Here is a 27,578-nt window from a genome sequence, read left to right on the forward strand (position 1 = left end):
CAATTTGGGAGATCATTTGCTCATTGTTTGCTCAAATATTTCTTTCTGCCTCATTCTGTCTCTCTTCTCATGGGATGTCAATTACTATATATTGGATATTTTTAGATTATCCCACAGGTTCCTGAGGTTTTGTTTTTTTTTTTTTCAGTCTTTTTCTCTCTTCTTTAAATTGGGTAATTATTATTATTCTATTTTCAAGTTCACAGAACTGGAGAACATGAGGAAGATATAACTAAATTCATATGGCTGATCTTTGAACGGTTACTGTGAACTAGCAAGCTAAAAGAAACATGCCATTGTAATTTTCAAAGGCAACTGTACTAACTAGAGATGTCTTATCCCTGTTGAAATTCAAGGAAATAAGGAAATTACTACTACAGAGTACCTAGTCCTACCTGAATACCAGGAACTGAACTGGGACTTTCACATATACTCTTCTATTTAACCTGAATCACAGCCCAGTAATAGAGGTATTACTGTCCATGTTTTACAGATAATGGTACAGAACAAACAAGTTAAGTAAGATGTCCCACTAGTAAGGTCAAGACCTGGGACTTTAACTTAGGACTCCCATTATACCCCTTTCCACAAAAAATCTCCTAACAAACTTAAGAAAATCACCAAGAATTAGATATGTCACCTGATTTCCTTTTACAACAAGATTAGCATATACATAGATGTTGGAAGGATGGGGGATATAGTGTTATTAGGATTTCAGCAAAGCACGTGTCGTAATATAGCATTAGAGGCTAAGAATCTAGGCTCTCAAACAAATCTTTTAAATGCTGGTTCTACCATTTAACTCTTTGTGTGGCTCTGGCCAAGCCATTTCAACCCTCAAAGCAATAGCTCCCTCATTTCTTAAAATGGGAACTATGATGGTACCTATCTCCTAGGATTCCGGTAAAGACTGAATGGGAAAAATGCGCATAATGCACAGTACCTGCCACACAGTACATGCCAAATTAATGTTAGCTATTATTAAGGCATGACATCGCTATGGACAAAAGATGAAATAATGTAAAATAATTGTACAATAGTGATGAAATAATATGAAATATTATAAACAAGTATTATTGGCTTCATCCTGTTCAACTTCAATCAACATCTGCTTTTGTTTTATAATTTTCCAATTATCTTCTGGAAAAGAACTATTGTAATGGGGTCACTAAAGAATTATACAGAACCTCTGCCTCAAAAAGAAATATGCTTATTATTTAGAATAGAAAAACACTGGAAATGACAGGAGAGCATTCACTGGAGATTGCTTAAATAAATCACGGTCAAACTGCATATACAGAACAAAAGATGTGTTTTTCGCAGACTAATTGCATGGGAAGTGATTATTTCATAAACAACATAATCACAATCTTACATATCATGTAGGAGGAAAACAGAATAGAAGAAAATATACCAAAAGATTAATACCATTTATAAGTGGTGTGGTTACAGATGATTTTCATTTCCTTAGTATAAATTATTATATTGTCTTGTTTTCTACAATGGCCAAGAATTCTTTTCATAACTAATAAATATTTTCAGGAAAAAAATAGTTTTATGTACCCTGACTGGCTTTAGGTCAAGGCTTTTGGTCCTTCAGACCTAAAGTTTTCATCTCCAATGTGACAATATAACTAAATGTTCATTACTGGAGATGCTTAGAGAAAAGGTGATAGGGGGATTAGAACAGCCAATAACTATCTTCAAATATCTTAAACTATCTGAACTAATTAACAGATCCTTTAACTATCATTTGGGAGAAAGTTAAAGAAATTTTCTCTACTTGGATCCATGGCCAGATTTCCTTTATGGAATGGGATGGGTTTTGAAGGACCCATCCCGGGAGACAGCACTCGCCCTAAGATGCTGGAATGAGCTGCCCAAAGGTATAAACCACTCAGTAAATATTTGTAAATTGAACAAGGCCAGAAAGTTGCTCATCATCCAGGACTCAGACACATCTGAAACAGTGCAGAGGGCATTCAGGCAGCGGGGGGTAACAGGTGACTGGCCTCTCAGGTACCCTCCTCCCCACCGATCTAAGAGACCATGAGAGTTTTGGTACACCCCGTTGGTCCGATTTCAGGTTTACGAGATGTCAAATCCTTTATTCTATCCCAACTATGACCACATTGTGCTGAAGAGATTTGGTCTGTTTCATGACAGTTTTCCAGGTGCCACAGCAAAAAAGACAACATGCCCCCAATCTTACCATGGGGCTCTACCTCCACTGACCTGCAGCTGAACCCCAAGAGGGCCTCTGATGACCTTCAACAGCTGGGAGGCACCACACTTTGCAACAAAGGAAGGGAATGGAACAACACCTAAGCTGAAAGCTACAGGAAGCCTTTTAACTGAGCTTCTAAACAAAAGCAGAAACAATCCTTTGTTAAGAGGAGGTTCGCATCAGAGATTTATAATCCTGACAGGCAACATGCAAGTGTCTTGCGTTACCTTCATGGATAAGCCCAGAGTGTTAAAAATCAAATTACATTTCATTTTGTTGAAGTTTAGAAAAGAGCAGTTGCCATAGGGTATTTTCAGAAGTAAGGAGAAGACTGAAAGATTCCAAATAAAAACTCCAGGAAAGCAGGATGAAAGCCCCTTGGATAAATCCTGCACCTCAAACTCTGCACCATCGTTCAAGTACGCACAACCAATACTCCGATTCCAGGGCAAATTCTATGCTGTGTTCATGAGCCAAGCAAGCTCTAATGAAACTTCAAAATCTGAAATGTTGACCAAGACTTCATAGAAGACAACTATGCACCTGCCCCAACTCCCCCACCCCATTGCCACCACTGCCCCGCCACCGCACTCCACTCCCAGAGCACTCCTAAGGGGTTCGGGAACTGAGGGGCATTCTCCACCAAAACTGAGATCCCCTCTTGGAGTCTGGGTGTCTGAAACCCAAGCTACTCCGGCAGAGATTTCTCCCCTCAGACTTCACTCACCTGTAACTGGAGACATTTGAATAACCACTGGATAATCACCCCGAGACAACAGCTACTTAGCTCCACAGGGGCAGGGGACCCACCCAGGTTTCCCTGTGTTCCAGAGGGGACCACAGTCACTCAGGCCTCATTGTCAGTCTGGGGAAGTCAGGAAACTGAATGGTGCTGAGTGTTATGAACAATACGCATATAACTTTGACATGATATACAATAACAACCAAAGAAACACGGTACAATCCCTTTTGGTCATATCGCTGCACCTACAAGAGGAGAACGAGCTTAGCTCATAACAGATAAACTGAAATCCCCATTGCCTTAAATCTTCTTGGAACAAGGCAGGGTATAAAAAGAAACAGTCCAGGGGTGCCCAGGTGACTCAGTCGGTGAAGCATCTGACTCTTGATTTCAGCTCAGGTCATGATCTCAGGGTCACGGGATCGGGCCCTACGTCAGGATCCACGCTCAGCTCAGACTCTGCTTGAGATTCTCTCTCTCCCTCTCCCCCCACTCATACTCCCTCTCTCTAAATAAATAAAATATTTTAAATAAAATTAATTACTTAAAATTAAAATTTAAAAAGAAAAAAAAAAAGACAGTCCGGCCAACCAGTCAGCCTGCCATTGAGATTTAATTGTCCCAGTCAGCTAGGCCTGAGTGTCCAGGTGGCAGGACCTCGGGCACTTTCTCGGCCAGTTGTCTCCACACCCATGCCCTGAGGAACTTGGGCTCTAGAAGGCTCCCCAGCCCCATCTGTACCAGGTGGGTAGTTCATGTAAAAAGGGGCTTTACTGCTTAAAAAAAAAAATTTTTTTTAAATAAGCCACAGATCTAGTACAACCCTCTCATTTACAGATAAGGAAACGGATCCAGAGAATTCGGGTGGTTCACCCAACATCACACAGCTGGTGTGTGAGAACGACACAGATAAAATTACAGCCTAAGTTTCCAAGGTCACTGACACTGCTGTCCCACCACGTAGTTTCATTTTTGGATAACTTCTGTACACGCATATTACCCAATTTTAACCTGTGAAAACCACATCAGCATCCAAGTGACCTCTGGAACCAAAGGCTAGAAAAAGAGGTAGGGACAGACCTCATCATAATCCCTTCCTCTTCTCTTGTCTCCTCTACCCTTCCCACATCCCGAGAAAATACTTCTCTGCCAGGCAATGACTTCATTTTCCTTCTCGCTAATTTGAATACTCTTGTGGGAGAGCCAAACGAAAAATGAAAATGATGAATGACCCCTTGTGCAATGCAGAAAAAATGTGGCGTCTGGGTCTCAGGGTGACGGAACACCCCTCATGCAGAAACAGAACATGCTTCTCTCCAAAACAGAAAGCAGAAACAAGGGCATTTCAGAGCTCCAAGTGTGTTTGGACAAATGGTAGGTGTGTAAAAGATTTTAAAGGGGCAGATGAAAGCAAATCAACCCTCACCTCCAAAGCAGGTAAGTGTTTTTATGTGAAAGAAAAACAAAAGTTTTTCTAAGTGAGTCACAAAGCCATGTCAGGGGAGAAATGGGAATGGGGCAGAGGTATGCAGAACAGGGCGAGGGAGAAAGATCTGCTTGATCACCTAACACATCTTTACTAAAACAAATGTTTTAACCCACAGCTCTGCCTCTACCTCCCTCACGTGTATACAGGTAAGTGGCCATACTTGAATGATCACAAACACCAAATTCTAAGAATATTTAAAATTTTTCCATGTAGAAACTAATGTTAATTCATAAACTGAGTTTCACTTTCTCTTGCACTGAATTTTACTTTTTTTAATTGAAGTATATTTGACATAGAACATTTTGTAAATTTAAGATGTAGATGTTAATTTGATACATTTATATATTGTAATATGATTGCTATTATGGCGATAATGGGCACCTCTAATACATTACTTACCATTTCTGGGTTTTTTGTTTTGTTTTGTTTTATTGTTTTTTAAGTAGGCTTCACACCCAACGCGGGGCTTAAACTCATAACCTTGAGACCACGAGTCGGACGCTCCACTGACTGAGCCAGCCAGGTGCCCCTCACATTACTTATCCTTTATTTTCAGTGGTTGGAGTAGTTAGGTTCTGGTCTCAAAGCAAGTGTGACGATTACAACATGGTACTGCTGTCTACATTCACTGTGCTGTGCATTAGGTCGTGAGGACTTATTTGAGAGCTTGAGGGCTTCTCGTTGCAACTTTGTGCCCTTAAACAACAACTATTCCAGGCCCCCACCCCTCACCCCCATTCCCTGGTAACCACCATTCTACCTCTGTTCTTGGGAGTCTGGCTTTTTTAGATTCCACATAGAAGTGATATCACACAGTACTTAATCTTTCTCCATCTGACCTCTCTCGCTTAGCAAGACAGACAAGGTCCTGTCCATGTTGTCACATAACCAAGTTTTTAAAATGCTGCTTTCTTGTCATACATTTTTTTTCTTGCATGAGAACCTTGGGACACACCCTCAATCTTTATTTTTGCAGTTGCCAAGGAGGCAGCTCTCAGCAGTCTCCATCTGGAGAGAGCACCCATCTTAGTGGGGAGACAAGCAGCACTTCCTGATCACCCACTCCATGTCAGAGACCGAGGCAAGGGCTCCCCATTTCACCCCTCCCTCTGACCCTCTCAACATGAGTGCCATTCCTAGGAGTGGGCATCACGACAGTTTGCTCATTTTAGGATGAGAAGTCATGGAATTCGCCAACAACGCTCGGGGGACTGAGATGCTGTCAGTATCCCAGGCTACCTGCCCAGTGTAAGCCAGATTTCTCATCTGCCCACTCTGGGCCCTCCCAGGACACGTCGCTAAGAAATCACTCCTCTGCTCTCAATAACTGAGAGTGAAAACATTCCCAACCACCGTAGGATGCTGCTCACTTCTAAACTGCAGCTAACCCTCGGCTTTCTCTCTAAGATGCATCCGAACCAGGGAAAAACAAGTTTAGGGAACTGGCTGTCACCTTCTTTACTGAAGACATTTTCCAGCCCCAAACCTTGCTTTATTACCCTTTGTGGTATTTTATTGCTCGTTCAAAATAACAGATGCATCTGACAAAATGAATATCAAGTGCAGTATACATCTGAGCAATCCTGCAGAGTAGTAAGTATGTAAGCAACTCAAGACCATCATGCGACATCAAACACATGCATTTCCAACCGGTACAAGAGGTTTAGGGGCTCAAGGAAGATGTGGGTGATGCACAAGGCATATCGTGGGACTGATGAAAATGTTCAAAGAGTCAATGTTCCGGCTCTTTCCAAATGACTCTTGTTATCTGTGAAAATGATAAATTGTGAAGATTTAAAAAAAGAAAAAATTTGATTAAAAAAGGGGGTAACTGGCTCCACATATTTTAAGGGTAAGACAAACACAGACAACTGACTATGTTTTCTCATCTTTCAAGAAAAGCTGGACTAAAACAACCCATTTCTGGCAAAAAAAAAGTAACTAGTGATGAGCCATCATGTTTCTTGCATGATGAGAAAAAGCTGCCAAAACCTTCCACAAAAACTCCACCCAAAGAAAACACATATTACAATCTGGGGCGAAGACGATGCTGATTTGTTTCACGGACACTCACAGCACTGCCACTGAAGAGCTCAAGAGAACAAATGAATTACACCGAAGTTTAAATAACAGTGAGAGCCCAATCAATATGAGCTCTGTGCTGAGAGCTTTGCAGACGAGTCTCAGTACATCCTCTCTGGATCCTCGGGGGGATGCAGGCTTCTGGAAGGAAGGTCTCATGTGTCTGTTGTCCTTCCCCACCGGGTCCCAGAGCCTGCGGCAAAGGCCTGCACACGGCAGGTGCTGAGGAGAAATTAGTTGAGCGAATGAATTTAAAAAGAAAAACTGAAGAGGAAAGCAGAGACTATGACCGGCAACACTGCACGGATAAGGAAACACTTGCATGGTTTCTGATTTACCCAAGGTCACTCATGTAGTAAAAGGCGGAACTGGAATTCCAACCCAGGACAGAAATACCCCATTCGCAAGATCTAAGCCCCTAGGGTCAAACCAAGAGTCTATCCTTAGTAATTACAAATGAGTGAACCATGGGGAACTAGCTGTTTCTGCAAATACATCCCACAATGGATACCTTACCACCGTGTCTAGGGTTTTTGTTTTTGGTTTGGTTTGGTTTTGTTCTGTTTTTTCCTAGAAGTCTGGTGTACCCTCAAAAGATTAAAGAACCACCATCAAGAACATGAAAAGACTGTGCTGTGTGTTTGGAAGAAGGCTCCAGAGGAAGAGCTTCTACTGTTGGGGGCGGGGGGAGGGCACGGGAGAAACACCACCATGGCTGGGCACCCATACTGCGTGCCCCTGGAACCAATGATGTTCACCGTTCACATGGCATCGCTGGGTGGTGACCTTCTCCCTCACTCTTCTGAACCGTAAAACCTGGGACGCTTCAGGTTGTCCAACAGTTAAATGTCGCTTAATGATGAGAGAGGGACAAAGAAGGTCCAATTCTCATGAAACTGCCCTCTAGACAGCACACGCTGTAACCACCACAAAATGGCGCGCCGCACAATGAGTTTACCCTACTTTAAAAAAAGTCAGCTACAAAACGTGAAAGCAAACATCCTAAAACACTAAAAATTAATGTGGAGGCATCTCTGGAAAATAATGGGCCACTTCATAATTCAATTCCAAGAGCATGGCATGTGAAAGGTTAACTTATTCAGGTGTTGAATTGGGGCAAAAAAAAGCATTTGATGGAGAACTTGCCAGAATAGCCAGCCCTTCAGTCGTGACCTCTAGAGTCAAAGGCTGCAGTTATATTCTAAACCTTAATTTAGAGGTAAACATTCAAATGAAGGTTTCTTTAAAATTCTCCAATAATTTTCACTTTAAAAGTACAAAATTGGCCCATAAAAAAAGCTCACACTAATTATTCCAAAGCAATCAACTTCTTAAAAACCCTTTATTTCACAATTACACCAATATCCCATTAATTTGGGACACTTACCCATGTATTTATTCTTTGCTCATTACCTATGTGCACATTAAGAGTACACCAATAACACAATACAGGCATTAATATGTAAAACATCAACAAAAGCCATCTGGAAAGCTAATGAATAATCAAGGGATTTCAAATTAAACTACAGAATTTTCCCTTAGAATCTTTAGGACAACACTGTCAAGTTCAATCTATTCACTTCGCCTCCAGAATCAATTTTTCAAACCTTATGACAGGTCTAATCGCTTCCACCTGTGTCTCTAGCTTGACTCTTGACTGGCATGCTACCAGCCAGGGTGGAAATGTAGACAAAGACCCCTATTAGGATCCGGCTGTTTCTCTACTGTGAGGTCACTCAGCCATTAAATTAGTTCCAGCCCAATTTCTGTCTCTCAGGCCTCGACTTCAGGGGAGGAGGGTGTGCAGGGGAGCGAGTTAGGGGAGCAGAACCAGAAGAGCAGAAAAGGGGAAAGAGATGTTTGGGACTGAATGGACACACATGCAGAGAGGCGAAAAGCTAGCGTTGGCCCCAAATTCTGAAACAAAAATACTCTTTATCAAATGATGGTGGCCATTCTCCCCAATGCGATTTCCCCAAAATGTTTTCAAAAACCGTGTTCTGGGATTCTTTTTCCTTTTCATTCCTTTTGCTCGCAGGAAGCCTACTGTCTCCCACGCAAAGTGAGCCTAATTCCCAAAACCATTTCAGCCCTCTAGAGGTGCTGGGGAAAGGTTGGCTGGTGAAAGAGGCAGACTTGGGAAGATCACCCCATCAAGGGAGTGTCCAGCACCCCAGATCTCACAGCTAAGGAGAGCAAGGCCCAGGGGAGGGATACAGAGCCAGATGGTGATAAAATTTTCAGTTCCAGCATTATCCCTACCAGACCCGGGGATTTTGGCATCAGGAATGATGCCTGACACATAGTAATTGCTCAAAAAAAATTCACTGACCAGTCTACTTCCTTCCCTATATCACATTATCTACTGCACCCACTTCTCTCTGCCCAAACCCCTCGCACTCAGAACAAGAAGGGTGCACAGAACATGTAGGAGCTGAATGTGCACTGCAATCTGATTCTTCCAATGCACTGTAAGGCTGGGGGGAGTACCTGCTCCATCATTCTCCCTCAAGAGCCTAACCCAGTGCCTGGCGTACAGAAGGCATGCCATAAATGCTTATCCTATGGATGAGGGCAAACTTAAGCCTGAAAAATGAAGGGACTTAAACCATATTAAGAAAATAAGCTTATTTAGGGCGCCTGGGTGGCTCAGTTGGTTAAGCGACTGCCTTCGGCTCAGGTCATGATCCTGGAGTCCCTGGATCGAGTCCCGCATCGGGCTCCCTGCTCGGCAGGGAGCCTGCTTCTCCCTCTGACCCTCCCCCCTCTCATGTGCTCTCTCTCTCTCATTCTCTCTCTCATAAATAATTAAAAAAAAAAAAAAAAAGAAAATAAGCTTATTTAATAAGGAAATCTGTATTATTCTTTACAAATAAAAAAGAGTCCGCCCTTGGTCAGTTTACTGAGGATATGTAAGTACGCTAAGGAAATCAGTATAAACAAGTTTGTGGTCATCTGGCTCACCACAAACTGTGGCTTCACACGTGAGTTATTTCAGTATCTGACAGCAACTTGGTAAAAGTCATCAAAAAAGATGGTATGAGTCAAAATCTAATAAGGGACAATTCCACAGTTATCACAACTCAGTTACTGCCAAGCTCTGTGCTCCATGGTCTAGGCTAATGCCTTCCCCACAGCAGAGACTAATCACAAGATGAGACAGAATGTGGTATCCCAAGCACGCCACGTGGAGGTGTTTCTCTCAATGGTGGTGATGGATGGTGCTAATCCATCACCAACGCCGGTGTAGACCCCACCACCACCAATAGCTCACATTTGCAAATGGCTTCCGGGGTGCACATCTGTAGGACGTGACTGTGGGACACAGTAATGTTCACTGGTCCAGACACAGTACGGAGCCCATGCCCTTGGGACTCTATCCAACTAGCTGAGCTAACTGGTCACAGGAAAACCTACCAGGAAATAGGGAAGAAAAAGAAAGGTGTCTAAAGGCAATCAAATCCAGCATCGTGTCCAAAAGGTTACCCTGACAACAGAGTAAAAAACACATTTCAGGGTCAGAAACACGTGCCAGGGAACATGACTGGAGCAGGGAATAGAGGGTGAAATTATCTGTCCTAGTCAGACTGGTGGGTAGCTGAGCCAAGTACGACTCTTGGGGGACTATCACTCACTGACATGGCTTTCACTTTTTATGTTTGGAGACGGGAGCCCACAGGCCCTTCAATTGCCTTGATTTAGCTGCTAGCAAGCCGCTCCCTTATCTCCCCCAGTCACTCCCTTCCCCAGAGCTCCTTCCCCTCTGCGGGATCACTAACACACCTTTAACATCCACAGGTCAGGGGCAGGAGGGGAAGGTTCTGGCACCTGCCTGCTTTCATACCTTGAGCTCAAATGAAAGCTGCCAACATCTGTCTCAGGGCCGCGGGAGTTCAGCTGGGTTTGTAGCCAGAGAAGAAAAGATGGTAGCCCTCCAAACTATGTGTCAGAAGAGCAATTTCCAAGTTACCTCTGATGGTACTGAGTAAGCGTGAGACAGAATTAGTGTGAGTATTCAAATAATTATTTTCACCCATGATTTTAAATCTTGTAGGCCCCGGGGCTATCATTCCATGTATACTATTTAAAGCCCTCCAGCTATTTTTCTTAATAGTCCGACTAATAAAAAGTACATGCTTGGGAAAAAGACTTCTAATTCTCCTCCAGTATCTGTTCTCCACTCCTCCCTAGTGTACTCGGCCCCTGATTTTCAGTGGATTCATGGATGCTGAGTACACAGACCACAGTTATTTCCTAGCCTTCTTTGTGGGTCGATACGGTCCTGTGCGTAGGTCCTAGCCCTAGAATATAAACAAAAATGTCACGAGCGATTTCTGGAAAGAGTCCGTAAGAGTGGAGGCACACCCCTCTCAGCCCCTCCCCCCGCGTACTGGCTAAGACCAGAACATAAATGCCGGGGGCACCTCTCAGACCACTTGCTGAGGGTGGCGGAGCAACACAACTGCATCCTTAACGCGGGGGGCCGCACGCTGGCGGACCCTGGGCTGCCCATCTCGGCCTCTCTCATTTACGGGACAGAGAAATGAACCCAAACCTCAATCCTGTTTGAAACACTTTAATTCGGGGATACCTGTCTAATCCTAATTGACCCAGAAGCTGGTACCCGAATGGGGTGTGCAAGGCTTCGATCTCACGCATATCACCAGAAATGCGACCTGAGAGAGAGGGAGGGTCATTGGGGCAGGGAACAGTGGAGACCGCTCCCGTCAAACAGCAGCAAAGCATTTGCTAGAAGCCTGGCTTTCTACAGCTTGGGAGGAAGACCATGCAAATGTTAGAAGCGACACCATTATAGGGACTAGCTCTGAACACTCACAACGTCAGTGTTTCCATCCTTGACACTCAGCAAAGTTCACTGAATGAAAGAGACATGATCTCCACAAGAGCTAGTCGGTCTCAAAGGATGGAAAAGAAAACAGATCTGATAAGCGGTCGGCCACCAGCAATCTACGCTGGAGCCTCCGGGGCTGTCCCTGCAGCCCACGTAGGTGGTAAGACAGACGCTTCACCACAGACAGCCTGCAGCCTTGTGCCAAAGCTGTCATCAAGGGATCACCCACACCACCGTTTCGTTCAGCCAAGGGACCCGCCATCTAACTGGGTGAGAAGGGGATGGGCAGAGTATCAGGGCCTTTAAAAAACCAGTTTTTAGGCTAAAAATCTCAACTCGAGATAAGATCTTTGATGGTTATTCACACAGAACCATCAGAGGCCTACTAAAGTTTTCAGAAACATCTATCTCCGCAGAAACCATTAGGCTGACCTAAAAGGCTATGATTTCACCCTAAGAACAGTAATATTCAGACCCCTCTAACCCTCACCAAGAGTGGGTGTCAGAAGCCCATCCCCTCTGATGCACATCTCAATGTCAAGACCCTCCCAAAAGGCAAAGTCATGACCCCAAGGACACCAGGCCAGATGCATGACCAGGAAACCTACCTACTGCCTGTTCAGGGAGTCCTTCCCTGCCCAGGGGATTCCATGGTCCCCATCCCACCCCCACAGCCGGCAGCAGAGAACACGTCTGTTTTAACTAGCAGACTGCCAGACCTCAGTGAGCCACGTCCAGCCCTGACAGAGAAAGTTCCATCCCCAGAGATCCTGAATCTGCTCGAGAGGAAGTAGACTAGTAGAGCTACCTTCCTGGAGGAGGGGGTGAGAGTTTTAGATGGGGCGGGCGGGGGGGGGATACAACACAGATATTTGGGACTGAGGTAGAAATTGCTGGCTGTTCCCCACCGTGGGCTTCCCCCTCCTTTCTTAGGAAGGGAACTCCCAATTTTTAGCTGCAACAAGTCCCCGCAGGTGGGGGGGGAAGGGCAGAGAAAAAAGATTTTAGAAACCTTATAATAAAGATCTATTATCTAACTTAAATTTTACTTCTATTCCAGACCCTGAGGAAAGAGCCACAGAAGTGACAGATATAAAGAGAGAAACATGCATGGAATTCAAACCCAGGCCACACTTTTGAAAATTCTTCTTGCTCTGCATAATACACCTATGGATGTGGTCGGTCCACAGGAACAATTCCATATACGGTAAATTCTGATACGTAGCTTTCTACACGCTGGTATGATCCTGGAGTTTGACTCTGATGACCCTAGGCACTAAAAGATTCTGTATGAAACTGGTTGATACATGTAAAGTACATTGAAGCAGTATCTGAAAGATAAAAGCTTTCAATACATTAGCTAGTATTATTATTATTATTATTATTATCATTATGACCACAATAGACTGTGCTTCCATGAGGAGAGCCCATGTGGGATCAAATATAATATTGGCTATAGACATGGTTTTGGTCTGGGGCACGTGGGTGGCTCAGTCAGTTAAGAGTCTGACTTTTGATTTCGGCTCAGGTCGTGATCGCGGGGTCGTGGGATCAAGCCCCGCATCGGGCTCCCCACTCAGTGCGGAGTCTCCTAGAGAGTCTCTCTCTCTCCCTCTGCCCCTCCGCCTCTGCTCTCACACTCTCTCTCCCTCTCTCTCAAATAAATAAATGTTTAAAAAAAAAAAAAGAAAGAAAGAAATGGTTTTGGTCTTACTCTTAGAAAGGAATAAGCCATATTTATCCATCTCATGGTCCCTTTGTGGACAACTGTGAGTTTTCCCGGCATCAAGGTGACCTCAAGCTCCTTCTCCTAAAAAAGGCTACAGCCCATCCACCCCACCCCACCCCCAGGAACTTCTCAGCAGGCTTGCTGACTCACGAGGCTGCTGTGAGTAACTGTATATCGCAGCGTTCGGAAGGAAGCCATGCGAGCCGTGCCACAGGACATCTGTACGTTATGGTGAGCAGCCACTATTTATTAATGCGGGATCTGCTCTGTGCCAAGCAGAGGGATTAATCATTAATCATCAAAGCTATTTCATTCTCTGTGCTCTACAGAGACCAGGCAAGAAGAGAAACAAAGACACTTCCTAAATGCCCTTGGAAAAGCCAAAATATTTTTCTCTTCTGTAAAAATAAAAACTCGTAATCCTACAGAAGGTTCTGACTCTGCTATTGTCCGGCTCAGCTACACACTTTTCCAGACTCAAGTTGCTTAAGACAGAATGTAAAAAAAAAAAAAAAAAAAAAGTTCAGTATCAAAAAGGAACTTACCAGTATTCAAGGGTACTAAAGCAGTGTATTTACACGGCATTTTCTTTCTATCCTAAAACACGTGCTCACCAGGATGTAAGGAAACCCAACCATCTGATTACACAGGAGATGGGTCATCCATTCTAGAAGGCTTGCAGCCCTCTTAGTAATCACTGCCCACTACACGAGCTCAGAGACCGTAATTCCAGCGGTTCAAGATCGTCCCAACATAAAATATTCTTCACTTACTGCCCAACAAAAATGGAGAAGTGCCAGTGGTTTTCTTTTTTTTTTAAAGATTTTATTTATTTGAGAGAGAGAGAGCACGAGCAGGAGGAGGGACAGAGGGAGAGAGAGAGAGAGAAGCAGACTTGCCACTGAGCAGGGAGCCTGACGCGGGGCTCGATCCCAGGACCCTGAGATCACGACCTGAGCCAAAGGCAGGTGCCTCACCGACCGAGCCACACAGGCGCCCCATAAAGTACCAGTGTTTTTCTATCTAAATTTAATCTCCCAAAATCCTATGTCAAATGCCGTGTCTGATTTTTTATTTGGAAAATATGACGATAATAGGTCCCCTTTTCAATATAAATAGCGTGCGCTTGAGTAACAAAGGATTATCACAGAGTTTGCGCAAGCAAGTAACAATTGTTCCATATACAAACACAGGCTTTTTCCTTCTCATCGGAGGGCATGGGACTGGGTAGGAGGGGAGGCAGGAGAGGGAAGGGAACACTGAAAAAAAAGTACCTATGACAACACAAAATAACCCAGCAAATAAGAACTGTTCACGGCCATGGCTCCTATGTCCCTCGCGCTACACCCACCTCACTCTACTGATTCCACTCCACGAATGCTTTCTCTACACACTATTCATAGAAAACCGCCAATTCCATGGCTTTGACGATGACAGTCAAGAAAATTCTAAGGTTATCTCATCATTTTATAACAACATATTATCAAATTCCAGAAATGATTAAGAAAGACCAACATATTTCCCTACGGTGAATTATGCATCTAATTGTGCAGTCCCATGAGTGAAAATGCCCAGGAACTGTGAATCCAGTGGGGTGTTTGGTTTTTGTTTTTGTTTTTTAGTTTTACATTCCTGAAATTTTAGTCCCATGTTGAAGGAAGATGCCTTTCTTATTCACTCCCTCTATAAGCCTACTTTTTAAACTATCTCAATATAAGAATATTAATACTAATTTAAGAGTTAAAAAAATTCCTTTCATGTTTGTCATTTTTTAAACTTTAACCAAAGTCCATGAAACAGAAGAAATAAGAAAGAAAACTCAGTAAGAATAAATCTCAAACATCTAAATGGGATTAGAGAGCGCCTGCAAAATGTATTGAATAGGGAGCATATCAAAATGGGTTTCCAAAAGTACGAAGTTTCCGATTCATTTCAACTGAACACAGCTCATATGTCGTTCAAAAGTGCTGTCCTAGCCCCCCCACAAAACATCTTCTGGTTATGACAACACAAAAATAAAATGATGGCCTGAGTAATAACACCACTGGGTAAAGATATTTTTCCATAAAGTTTTTTCCGAGGATCATCTGAAAGGTCAACCACTAAGGGAAGGAAGAGGGTCACAATACACAAAATCCCCTTGCTTTCAAATATAAACCTGTGATCAAAGAACATTTTTAAATTTTTCTTCCTACATTTTACCTCTTCTAGGACCACCTTGCTTTGCTAATGGGCTTATTGAGAGTTCCCCTTCGTTTCTACCCCTTCTCCCGCAACGCTGGTCCGACAGGAGACTGCTCTGGACTCCTCTGAGCAGGTGCACAAAGTCTGGCCAGAACTTACCCGTCCAGAAGGTTCATTGTGGTAGGCGTCACTTCGGCAAACAGAATTACTTTTCCAAGTCGCTTTGTCTGCAGATTCTGTCGGTAGATGTCTAAGTTAAAATTTTCTGAAGAGAAGGCCTCCACGTCAGTCACCACAGGTAGAGCCGATGGACTGATTTCTATTTCAGACGTGTACGATGAAAGAAACTTGAGGGAGAGCTTGCTGGATTTTATGACTCCTTCAGGATCCACGTGCTTCCCCAGCCACTGCATAAGAGGATCCCAGATTTCCTGTGTTATAAAGAAATGAAAAGGTCGTAATTTGGCATTACAAGAGGTGATGGTAGCCCTTCCCTAAAAATGCCACTTTGGTAATATAAGTACTTCCTAATTCATGACCAGTAAGAGCTGGAGTAACATATTCCAAACATCTGTGCTATCATACAGTAGACAATAAGTATACGAAATATGCTTATACCATAAAAATACACTTGTCGCTTGAACAATGCAGGTTTGAACTGCGAAGGTCCACTTATGCTCGGGCTTTTTTCAATAAATACAGTACAGCGCTGTAAATGTATTTTCTCTTCCTTACGCTTTTCTTAATAACCTCTTCATTTCTCTAGCTTACTTTCTTGTAAGGAGACTGTATATAATACACATAGCACACAAAATACGTGTTAATCGACTGACTGTTTATGCCATTGGTAAGGTTTTCAGTCAACAGTATGCTATTGCTAGTTGAGTTTTTGGGGAGTCAAAGTTATATGCTGTGGATTTTCGACCTCCCTGGCAGGGAGTGGGGTGGAGGGGGGGATTCTCCTAATTCCCACACTGTTCGAGGATCAACCGTAAACTGTTCAGAAGCCAGGATCCAAAGAAATAAATGCACCTTATTAAACTTTCTATCCTACATTATATCGTAAATCCTTAAAAGTCTTCTCCGGCTCTAGAGTTCATTAGTAATTCTCTAGTCTGTGCCTTTTGCAGGAAATTTAGAGCTTTAAACTTTCGCCCCTCAAGGAAATTCATTATCCTACCTCGGGAAATACTATAAAATGCCAGAACAGGAGTCACAGAACACAAGGCCCTAAAATAAGAGCATCCGCTCTCCCCCTCTGGAGGACCTCTACCCCCTCTCCTAGACCAGCTGACCCCCACCAGCCACTGAGAGGTCACCAGCAGGGGGAACGTGACTTTTACATGGGGAAATAATGGGGAACCCAACAGCGGCCTCCACTTTGTCCAAATGTGGGTCCGGGGGGGTTGGGAGGGAGGCAGAACCTACCAGAAACCTTGCCTAATCCAGAACAGAGCTCTCTATTCCAATCCCTGCAACAAGAAAGGGTCTTGGAGCCTCCAGCAGGTTGCAACTTCCTCTCAGGCCGTGGACGCCCCACCCTGGAGGGACCTCCCTCCAGGGTGGGGTAGGAGGTGGGGCACCAGGGAACTACGGGATCAGGGGAGTCATCACCCTGAGAGGCCAACACCAAATGTATTAAGATCAGAGAGTCACAGTAAACACAGATCTAGGCTCTTAGGCCACCTTCATGCAAATGCTGGGCCTTTCGAAAGAGGAAAGGTGCCCTTCTGTTAACACAGGGTATGCCCCAAAGCTGCATGTGGCTGCAGAGAAGCAGCTTCAAAGATGAAATTTCACTGAACTAAATTCAACTAATGGACCATTAAAATGTACTTCCACTTGACGAAAAATATAGAGGACAGAAGAACAAGTTAAATAACCTCGGGAGGAAGGAATCAGAAGAAATCGAGAAGCTGAGATATTTCACAAAACAAGAATTGGCAAGTCAATGTCACAGGGGCCCCAAAGGCAGAAGGGGGGTGGGAGGGTGAAACCCTGTCTGGATGAGGAAAGACGTGAAAGACACGATCAAATACAGTGAGTGGCTCTTCACCGCATTCTGGTTTGAACAATTGAGCTGGAAGAGACATTTTGAAACAACTGGGAAATTTGAATCTGGACAGTATGGATCAGACAACAAAGATTCACTGTCAGGTCCAGTAGGCATGATAACGGTACCGTGGTGATGTAGAAACACAGCCTTAATGGTAGAAATGTGTATGTGTCATGGTATCTGATGAAGCAAATAAGGCAAAACACTAATAACTGTTAAATTTAGACCATGTGTATTTGGGGTATCTGTCGCACTATTCTCTCTATTCTTCTCTAGATTTTAAAACTATCATAATTAAAAATAAAACAAAATGGGGGCACCTGGGTGGCTCAGGCGGTTAAGCGACTGACTCTCGGTTTCGGCTCACATCACTATCTCAGGGTCATGGGATCGAGCCCCGTGTCGGGCTCTGTTCTCAGTGCGGAGTCTGCTGGTCCCTCTCCCTCCTCTTTTGCCCCTCTCCCCACTCACACACACACTCTTTCTCTCAAATAAATAAATAAAATCTTTTAAAAAAGTAAAAAAAAAGATAAAACAACACACACACACAAATGGTAAAATAAATACTGACTATTATAAAAATATCAGATTCAACTAAAATGTTTTGTCAATCCATTCATGCGACAAATATTATGATATTATGGGGTGCCTACCACCATATGGTAGACTTTCTTATAGGTTCTGGACGTTCAGTAGTGAACAAAGGAGCCAAAGTTCCCATCCTCAAAAGGCTTATATCCTAGCACGGGAGTCAGATCATTTTTATAAAAATTCATCAGCACAAGACATAGAATGTTAGTCGTTAAGTGCCAAGGAAGAGACGATAAGCAGAGAAGAGAGATAAGAAGTGTTGGAGGTAGGCCATCGTGGGGAGGGCAGATGAACCCTGGGGGGAGGGAAGAAAGGAGGGTGGGACAATGTAACCCACACAAGCCCATAGCTCTTCTCTACTTACATAGAGGATTCCAAGGAGGAGCAGAGGCCCAAACGGGAGCATGAAGGAGGGAAGTGCCCAGAACGCAGAGAAAGCCAGGAGGAGGCCAAGGAGCCCAGAGGACAGAGGTAGAGGGGCACCCACGCCGTGGAAGGCCTGAAGGGCCACAGCAGGGACTGGGGCTTTCACTCTGGGGGCAATGAGGAGCCCTGGAGGCTTCGGGAAAGGGAGTGTGGTGACCTCCCGTGGTCACAGTCACCGCAGGATCACTCACTCAGCAAACTGCCCTGAGCACAGATTAAGGGGGAGCAAACACATGGGAGCAGACAGCAGTCAGGAAGCCTCTGAAGCTCCCAGGAGGGAGATGCTAACACCTGGACAGGTGTCACAGCGGCCATGAGACTGACGTAGAGGCCGCAAGATGCGCTGACAGATCAGCCTTGGGATGTCAGAGGGAATGGGGAGTCAAAAATGAGCCCAAGCAACCAATTCAGCCAACTTTATGTGTAAGACAAGGAAATAAAGGCTTACTTCTCTTAAAAAAAAAAAAAAAAAAATGAGCCCAACATTTCTGGCCTAAGCACCTGGAAGGATGGAGCTGCCCCCGGAAATACTGAGTGGGGAGGGAAGGAACAGGTGTGGACCGGAAAAGCCGGTTCTGGGCACATCACATGTGAGACACTGGTTAGAAACGCACAGAGGCAGCGAATAAGCAGCAGGACACGTTGAGTCAGGGATCTAGGGGAGAGGTCCACACCGAGGACATAAATGTGGGGATCTCCAGACTGCGGATGATAATCTGAAGGCAGGAGACAGGCTGAGAGCAATGAGGGTGTGACTGCAGATGAAAAGTGGGTTGCACCAGTTTCCTGGGGCTGCCACTACAAAGTGCCACAGACTGCGGGGCTTAGACAGCAGAAATCTACCCTCCCACAGTTGCAGAGGCTGGAAGTCCAAAATCAAGGCGTCGGCAGGGCCATGCTCCCTCTGAAGGCTCTAGGAGAGAATCTGTTCTAGGCTCCTCTCCTGGCTTCTGGTGTTGCTGGCCATCCTTGGCTCCCTTCCCTGCGTCTGTGTCTCCTGTCCTCTTCTTCAAAGGACACTAGCCATATTGGATGAGGGCCAGCCCTAGTGACCTCATCTTAACTGGATTATGTCTGCAAAGACCTTATTTCCAAATAAGGACACCTTCACAGGTTCTGGAGATTAGGACTTCAATGTACGTTCTGGGGGGACAAAATTCAACCCACACTTCGCACTGAGTTGTGAGCTTCTAGGCCAGGCTTATCCTGGCCTGGTCAGGCTAAGCATAGACCAAATGGGTGTCAATGCTTAGATGTCAGGGAGATGAGGAGGAGTCTGCAAAGGACACTGAGAAGGCAAAGGAAAATCAAGTGCGCATGCATAGGGTGTGGGAGCTCCCTGGGAATTTTGGGGTCCAGTTTCACAGGCGGCTAAGAGACAGGAAGATGATGGTAGGGCAGTAAGAAGAGGGCTGAGCAGTAACCACTGGACTCTGCAAGGCAGAGCCCATCGGGTGCAGGCAAGTCTGATGTTATTAGGGGAAGGAAAGAAACCACAGACTCCAAGAACAAAACTTTGGCAAGGAGTTTCCTCTAGGGGAAAAAAAGACGGGGGCAGTGGCTACAGGGAGGAAGGGAGTCCTCCAAACAGGTATGGTTTGGTTAAATGAGAGAAATAACAGCATGTATTTTAATGATGATGTGAATTGTCCGATCCAGAAAGGTAACAGGTGAACAGGTGAGGACTGGATCCCGATGCTCAAGCAAAAAGGTCAGCTTCAGGAGCAGAGCCCTCCAGCACTGGGATGGACAGGGTTCCACATCGCCTGCTTCCAGGAACCAGACACCAGCCTGCTTCCCCACTGGGATGCAGCCCTCCCTCACCCCTGCTGGCTGCACAGCCATCCAGGACAGCCCTGGGAACCCATCTATGCTACCACGATTCTGCTCCCAGGCTGGCAGGGAGGTAGGAAGGAGACCCGGGCTGAAGGCTGCTGACATCATCTTCGGATTCCTTCTGTTTTTTTACTCAATAAATAAACAGCAAGATCATCAACTAAGAGTGAAAAGGAAGAAAGAGGTTTGAGAAGGCAGAGTGAGAAAATGAGGAAAGCAGGGAAAATAGAAGGACCAAGTGGAAGTGTTCAGGGTCCACTCCAGGTCAGTGTTTCTGAATTCAGAGTGAGCAGGTGACCCAATGTTGTGCTTCTATCCAGCCACACTCAGCTACAGAGCTACATGGAACAGGCTCAGAGGAAGCTGAGGGGGTACATAAAGCAGCAAACTAGCTGACCTACTGCCAAGGAGGCCCTGATGGAGATATAAAGATAAATAATAGGATAAGCCTGGCCTAGAAGCTCACAACTCAGTGCGAAGGACAGCAAGAGGAGCACTCCAGGACAAAACAGGAGAGGACAGTTGCAGAGGGAAAAGCAAAGTGCCCAGGAGGAGTGCAAAATAGGAAATGCTTCTGTTTGAACAAGCACCAGAAGTTGTCAGAAGTGAGCTGAAGTGAGCTACCAGAAGCTACAGCCCTAACTTTCCATCTTTGCATGAAGAACTAAGATAAATTTTATTTTTTTAAAGATTTTATTTATTTATTTATTTATTTATTTGAAAGAGAGAGCACATAAGCAGGGGGGAGCGGCAGAGGGAGAAACAGGCTCCCTGCCAAGCGGGGAGCCCGATGATGCAGGGCTTGATCCCAGGACCCCAGGATCATGACCTGAGCCCAAGGCAGCTGCCTAACCGACTGAGCCACCCAGGCAACCAACTGAGTCACCCAGGCGCCCCTCAAGATAAATTTTAAACCGAATAATCCCTGTTCACTGTTATTTCTTTGATATAAATTCTACTGGAGGAAGAAGACAAAATGAATAAATAACATACAAAAGTAACCCTCTGTTATGGACTGAACATTTGTGTGCGACGCCCACCCCCCCCCCCGCCCCGAATTCACATTGAAATTGAAATCCCCAAGGTGATGGCATTAGGAGGTGGGTGGAGCTCTCCTGAATGGGATATGGGAATGGCCCTAATAAAAGCAACTCCAGAAAGATCCTTCACCTTCTCCACCAAGCAGGGGCACAGCAAAAAGACAGCTCTCTCACCCCAATAGAGGGTTCTCACCAGAACCAAACATGCCAGCAACCTTGATCTCAGACGTGGAGACTCCAGAAGTGTGAGAAATAAATGTCTGTTGTTTATAAACCACCTGGTCTATGCTATTCTGTTTTAGCAGCCTGAACTAAGATACCTCCAAACCTCACATCTGGCCATTAGTTATAACAAATGCCTTAAACTTTGGTCAATGCCCTTAAGACATAAAGCGAACAGATCTGAATTGCCTTTATCAAGTTCCCCAGGACAGTCAGATGTCACAAAGGCATCACAAAGGCTAATGACACATACCGGTGAATAGGTTAAATCACAGAAATAAAGGGAAAATAATCCAGATAACAAGTATTTCTTAACTAACTGCAGTTTTCATTAACTCAAGCAGAGAGTTAAAGGGTTATTCAGCAGCTACAGGCAATGTAAATTTCCATTCGAAGTCGATGAAACCAAAAAGAAACAGCTAGCACCAGGTAACACTTTCAGAACGGGAATAAAGCAGGGAATCTCCTCTGGAGTGAATTATCCAACTGGCCACCTATACGTCATTCATCTAAGAAATACATATGGAGCACCCAGTATGTCTCAAAAATAGTACCACAGCATAAAGAAGGGCGGAAGGACAGGTATGTATACGTATGACTACAACCTACAACCTAGTGACAAGTGCTTAAAAAATGCATTCAAACTAGTTAAATATACACATCCTTTGGCAAAGTGGGTCAACCTGACCCCTCAAATGTAACCACTTATTCTTATTTGCATACAAGTTAGGAGCCAGATTCTCAAGGCATTACATTATCACTTTATGTCTACTAATCACTAAAGTAATATCCCCAATTATTTGTTTTTGAAAGCAATACTTAAGAGATGCACAAACATGCAAAATAAAATCGATGAAAGCAAGGCACAGGGGGTTTTGTTCTTACACGTCTTTCACATACTCTCTCAAGACTTACCCAGAGCCTAAGAAATTACGCAGAACAAAGATAATCTAAAAGATATAAAATGAGACCTGGAACCTCTTAAGAGGGATGACTGTATACCACCTATAATTCTCCTAAGTATTTATATTCACTGTAGTGAAATACAACTTGGGGCGCCTGGGTGGCTCAGTCGTTAAGCGTCTGCCTTCAGCTCAGGTCATGGTCCCAGGGTCCTGGGATCGAGCCCCGCATCGGGCTCCCCGCTCAGCGGGAAGCCTGCTTCTCTCTCTCCCACTCCCCCTGATTGTGTTCCCTCTCTCGCTGTGTCTCTATCAAATAAATAAATAAAATCTTTAAAAAAAAAAAAGAAATACAACTTAAGTCATCAAGTAAAACTGAGTACACAAGACACACTTAGGCTCCTCCTCCCATCATCCCTGGACAAAGGAATAAAATTCTGGTTGCAAGACATATCAAAATTACTACCTGTTTGACGCCCATCTGCCTGATACGTCCTCTCAGATGCACTCAAGTTACTGCAGAAGTAGCTGCTAACATATGTAGGAAAAAAGAATTCATTCATGATTCTTGGCTTAACTCTACTAATGACAACCGATGCCGTATGGAAATGCCACTCCCAAATCTATCATTTTTTGAATTCAAATACCGGACTGTAGCAAAAATGTCACTTCTTTAGGGAAGACTTCTCTGACCCACAACCCTCCCAATCTACATTAGAACTCTTATTCATAAACAGTGACTTTATAGCAATTATCAAATTGCAATTCTATAATTTATATAACCATTTATTCAATGTCCCACTGTCTTGCTAGAATGTAACCTCCATAAAGACAGCATATACACATTTCTGTCTTGCTCCCAACTGTATCCATGGCAGCCAGCACCAGATCTGGCAAATAGCCCATGCTTAATAAGCATTCATTATACAAATGCACATTAAATTCCTTCTGAAGAAAACTCCACCAGTTACACATATATATCTGTATTCCAAGAGGTAAAATGCAAAAAAGGCACCGATAAGCAACGGTCTTGATACGGATACATAAGCCTCAAAAAGAAATCTGAAATCTTTGAAAGCTGCTTCAGTCCTATTGCAAACAAAACAACTGCTATCAAATTTCACCACAATGAAATTCATAAAAGCCTCCTAATTAGTGTTATTTTGTTAACATTTAAACCACAAGAATTTAGTATTTACCTTTCTCTAAGATTTCAAGCTTATTGAATACAACTCAGGTGAAACCAAAAACTGAATGTTTTATAGTCACATAAATGCTGGCCCTTTGAATTAGCCACAGCAGTAGGGTAACACTAGCCAATATCAAAAAAGGTGAATATGGCTTTATTTCTTAGTGGGACATGTTGCATACAACAGGAAAACCCCAAGGAATCCACACACAAAAAAGCACTTGACTAGGAAATGAGCTTAGCAAGGTTGCAAAATACAAGGTCAATATACAAAAAGTGGGTGTATTTCTATATACTAGCAATGAATACTTGGAGTCTGAATTTTTTTTTTAAATACCATTTTCAATGGCGTCGATAAATCTGAAACATTTAGGGATAAATTAAACAAAATGTGTGAGACCTGTACACTTAAAACTACAAAACACTCCTGAATTAAAAATTTTAAAAGCCCTAAATAATTGAAGAGATATACCATGTTCATGGATCAGGAAACACAATACTGTTAAGATGTCAATTCTTCTCCAAATTGATTTATGGATTCAGTGCAATCCCAATCAAAATCCCAGGCATTTTTTGTAGAAATTGGTAAGTTGATTCTAAAACTTGCACAGAAAGGGAAAAGACCTAGAATGGCCAAACAAATTTGGGAAGAAAAGAGTTGGAAGTCTTACAAAATCTGATTTCAAGACTTATCCTAAAACTGCAGCAATCAAGACAGTATGATATTAGTATACAGATACAGATTACTGAAAAGGAATAGAGGCCAGAAATAGAGCCACACACACATATTCAATTGATTTTTGACAAAAGCACCAGGGTAATTCACTTGATAAAGGATCATCATTCTTTCTTTCTTTGATATTTTACTTATTTATTGGTCAGAGAGAGAGAGAGAGAGAGAGAGCACACAAGCAGGGGAATCAGCAGGCAGAGGGAGAAGCAGGCTCCCCGCTGAGCAGGGAGCCCAATGCGGGACTCGATCCCAGAACCCTGGGATCATGACCTGAGCCGAAGGCAGACACTTAACCGACTGAGCCACCCAGGCGTCCCAGGATCATCTTTCAAAACACAGTGCTGAAACAACTGAACATCCATATGCAAAAAACAAAACAAGACATAACAAAGGTGACCCTTACACCTTCTAGGTACACAAAACTTGAAATGAATTGCAGACCAAAATATGAAACTTCCAAAATAAAATAAATGAGAGAAACTTTCTGACCTTGGGACAGGTAAAGCCCTTCTCAAATAAATCAAAAGCATGAACCAGAAAAGAAGAAAATAATAAGCTGGATTTCATTAAAATTAAGAATTGCTGCTCACTGGGGCACCTGGTGGCTCAGCTGGTTAAGCATCTGCCTTCAGCTCAGGTCATGATCTCAGGGTCCTGGGATTGAGCCCTGCATCGGGCTCCTTGCTCAGCGGGGAGCCGGCTTCTCCCTCTGCCTGCCGCACCCCCTGCTTGTGCTCTCTCTTTCTCTGCCAAATAAATAAATAAAATCTTTAAAAAAAAAATTGCTGCTCATCAACAGATAATGTTAAGAAAAAATGAAAAGACAACAGACTGAGAGAAACTATTCTCAATACATATATCTGGCAAAAGATTTGAATCCGTAACATAGGAGGAACTCTTAAATCAGAATTATAAGAAAACCAACAATTCAACATAGAACATCAGTGACAAGATTTGAACAGACACCGCCCAAAAGAAAACATCAGGTGGCCAACGAGCACATGAAAAACTGCTTAGCATCATTTGTCACCAGGGAAATGCAAATTAAAACCACAATGAGCTACCACGACACACCCACTAGAATGGATTAAATTTTAAATTCGGACAATATCTAGTATTGGCAAAGAAGTGATAACTGGAACTTTTGAAGATTACTGATGTCAATATAAAATGGTACAATGAGGGGCGCCTGCATGGCTCAGTCGGGTAAGTGTCTGACTCCTGATTTCAGCTTAGGTCATGGTCTCAGGGTCATGAGATGGAGCCCGATATCGGGCTCCACACTCAGCAGGGAGTCTGCGTCTCTCTCTCTCCCTCTCTCTTTGCCCCTCTCCCTACTCATGCTCTCTTTCTCTCCCTCTCTCTCTCTCTCAAATAAATAAATAAATCTTTTTAAAAATGGTACAGTGATTCTGGAAAACAAGTTGGCAGTTTCTTACTAAATTAAACACACACTTACCATATGACCCAGAAATTCTATTCCTAAGTATTTACCCAAGAGAAATAAAAACACACATCCACACAAAGACTTGTACATGAATGGTCATAGCATAACTTTACTTACAATAGCCAAAAATTACAAACAACCCAAATGTCCACTAACAGATGAATGGGTAAATAAGTTATGGCTTATCCATATGATGCAAACACTATGTGGCAATAAAAAGGAATGAACTACTCATCTATGCAACAACATGGATGAATCTCAAAATCATAATGCTGGTTTTTAAAAAAGAGAAGACAAAGCAGAGTATATACGGTATGATTTAATTCAGATGAAACTTCAAAAAAGACCAACAATGAATCATGGAACACTACATCAAAAACTAATGATGTACTATATGGTGACTAACATAACATAGTAAAAAAAAAAAAAAAAAAAAAGACCAATTTAATCTATATAGTGATAGAAAGCAGATCCAAGACTGCTGACGTTGGTCATGGGGGTGCAGAGTGAATGATGGCTGACTGAGGAAAAGAAGGAGGGAATCTTGTAGGATACTGGAATGTTCTATATCTTGACTGTAATGGTGGTTACTCAGACATATACATTAACAAACCCTACACTGAAATGGGTGCATTTTCTTGAATATAAATCATATTTAAGTTGATTTTTTTGAAAAAAAATGTAAATAATAACAAGCTCCTACAACACTAAACGATAACTAAAGTCCATGAGACTCCACAGTCACTCACGCCCAAAAAAACACCAGTATCCCAACTTCTGAAGAAATGAATGCTTACTTTTACACTGAGTGCAAATACACAGGAGTGGCTACTCTAAGGTTAGTTAACATATTGTAACTCTGCTACGGGCAGTGCAACTAAGATCAGAGGCATACAATATTCTGTGTCACATCACATTAGAGCATTTCACCCCATCTCTCGTCCTATCTGCTACGTCCACCCATCTAGCAAGATCCACTGGGTGAAATGCAGCCACACCTCTAACTCAGCAATGGATTCAAAATATTTATTGCCATCTGTTTGTGTGTGGGTGCTCCTTTTCCCAAGAAACACCAAATAACTGATCTTAACCAATAAAGGTTTTCTATCTCAGAGAACATTTACCTCATTGTAAATAATCGAATTAGTTGTGCTTCACTCATAACAGTGTCCGTTGCTAGGCAACCAGAAGAGGGTAAATCAGAAAATGAAGCCACAGAGACATGGAATACAAGCTCTTTTTATGGGTGTCTCATGCTCTGTTAAATACTCTCAGGAAAACAGGAGCAGATATTCTTCTACTCTCACAGAATTTTTTTTTTTTAAGATTTTATTTATTTATTTGACAGAGAGAGAGATAGCGAGAGCAGGAACACAAGCAAGGAGAATGGGAGAGGGAGAAGCAGGCTTCCTGTCGAGCAGGGAGCCCAATGCGGGGCTCAATCCCAGGACCCTGGGATCATGACCTGAGCCGAAGGCAGACGCTTAACGACTGAGCCACCCAGGCGCCCTCACAGAATTTATATGAAGCGACCCAATTCTTGGTATTAGTATTTTCCGAACAAAATATTCACAGCCAATTTCACATTGACTCAGTGTCTTCGCGCAAGTGACCAAGGCACACAGCGTAGCGGATCTTTATAATCAAAAGATGTCCCTCCTGGAAGAGCAGGACAGTTTTTGGTCCTGACCTCATTTAAGGCAGGGATTGCTCATTTGGCAGCTTCAGGGTGGACTCTTATTCTGAGCACCAGTACCAAGCAGAGCAGGGTCTAAGATGTGTTCTCCTCCTTACCTGACTGGTCCCCTATGCAGAGGCTTCTGTCCCAGCC

General features: G+C 43.5%; 1 protein-coding gene across 3 annotated transcripts in view; it reads right to left on the reverse strand.

The window, feature by feature from the left end:
* HLCS (holocarboxylase synthetase) overlaps window positions 1-27,578 on the reverse strand; it is a 221,246-nt gene that overhangs the window by 132,231 nt on the left and 61,437 nt on the right. For all 3 annotated transcript variants that reach the window (XM_032392696.1, XM_032392695.1, XM_032392693.1), the window contains exon 6: window positions 15,465-15,736. In XM_032392696.1, coding sequence (XP_032248587.1) covers window positions 15,465-15,736 — 272 coding nt within the window. The remainder of the gene's footprint in view (window positions 1-15,464; window positions 15,737-27,578) is intronic.

This window comes from Phoca vitulina, unplaced genomic scaffold, assembly GCF_004348235.1.
Source record: "Phoca vitulina isolate PV1807 unplaced genomic scaffold, GSC_HSeal_1.0 scaffold68, whole genome shotgun sequence".
NCBI lineage: Eukaryota > Metazoa > Chordata > Mammalia > Carnivora > Phocidae > Phoca > Phoca vitulina.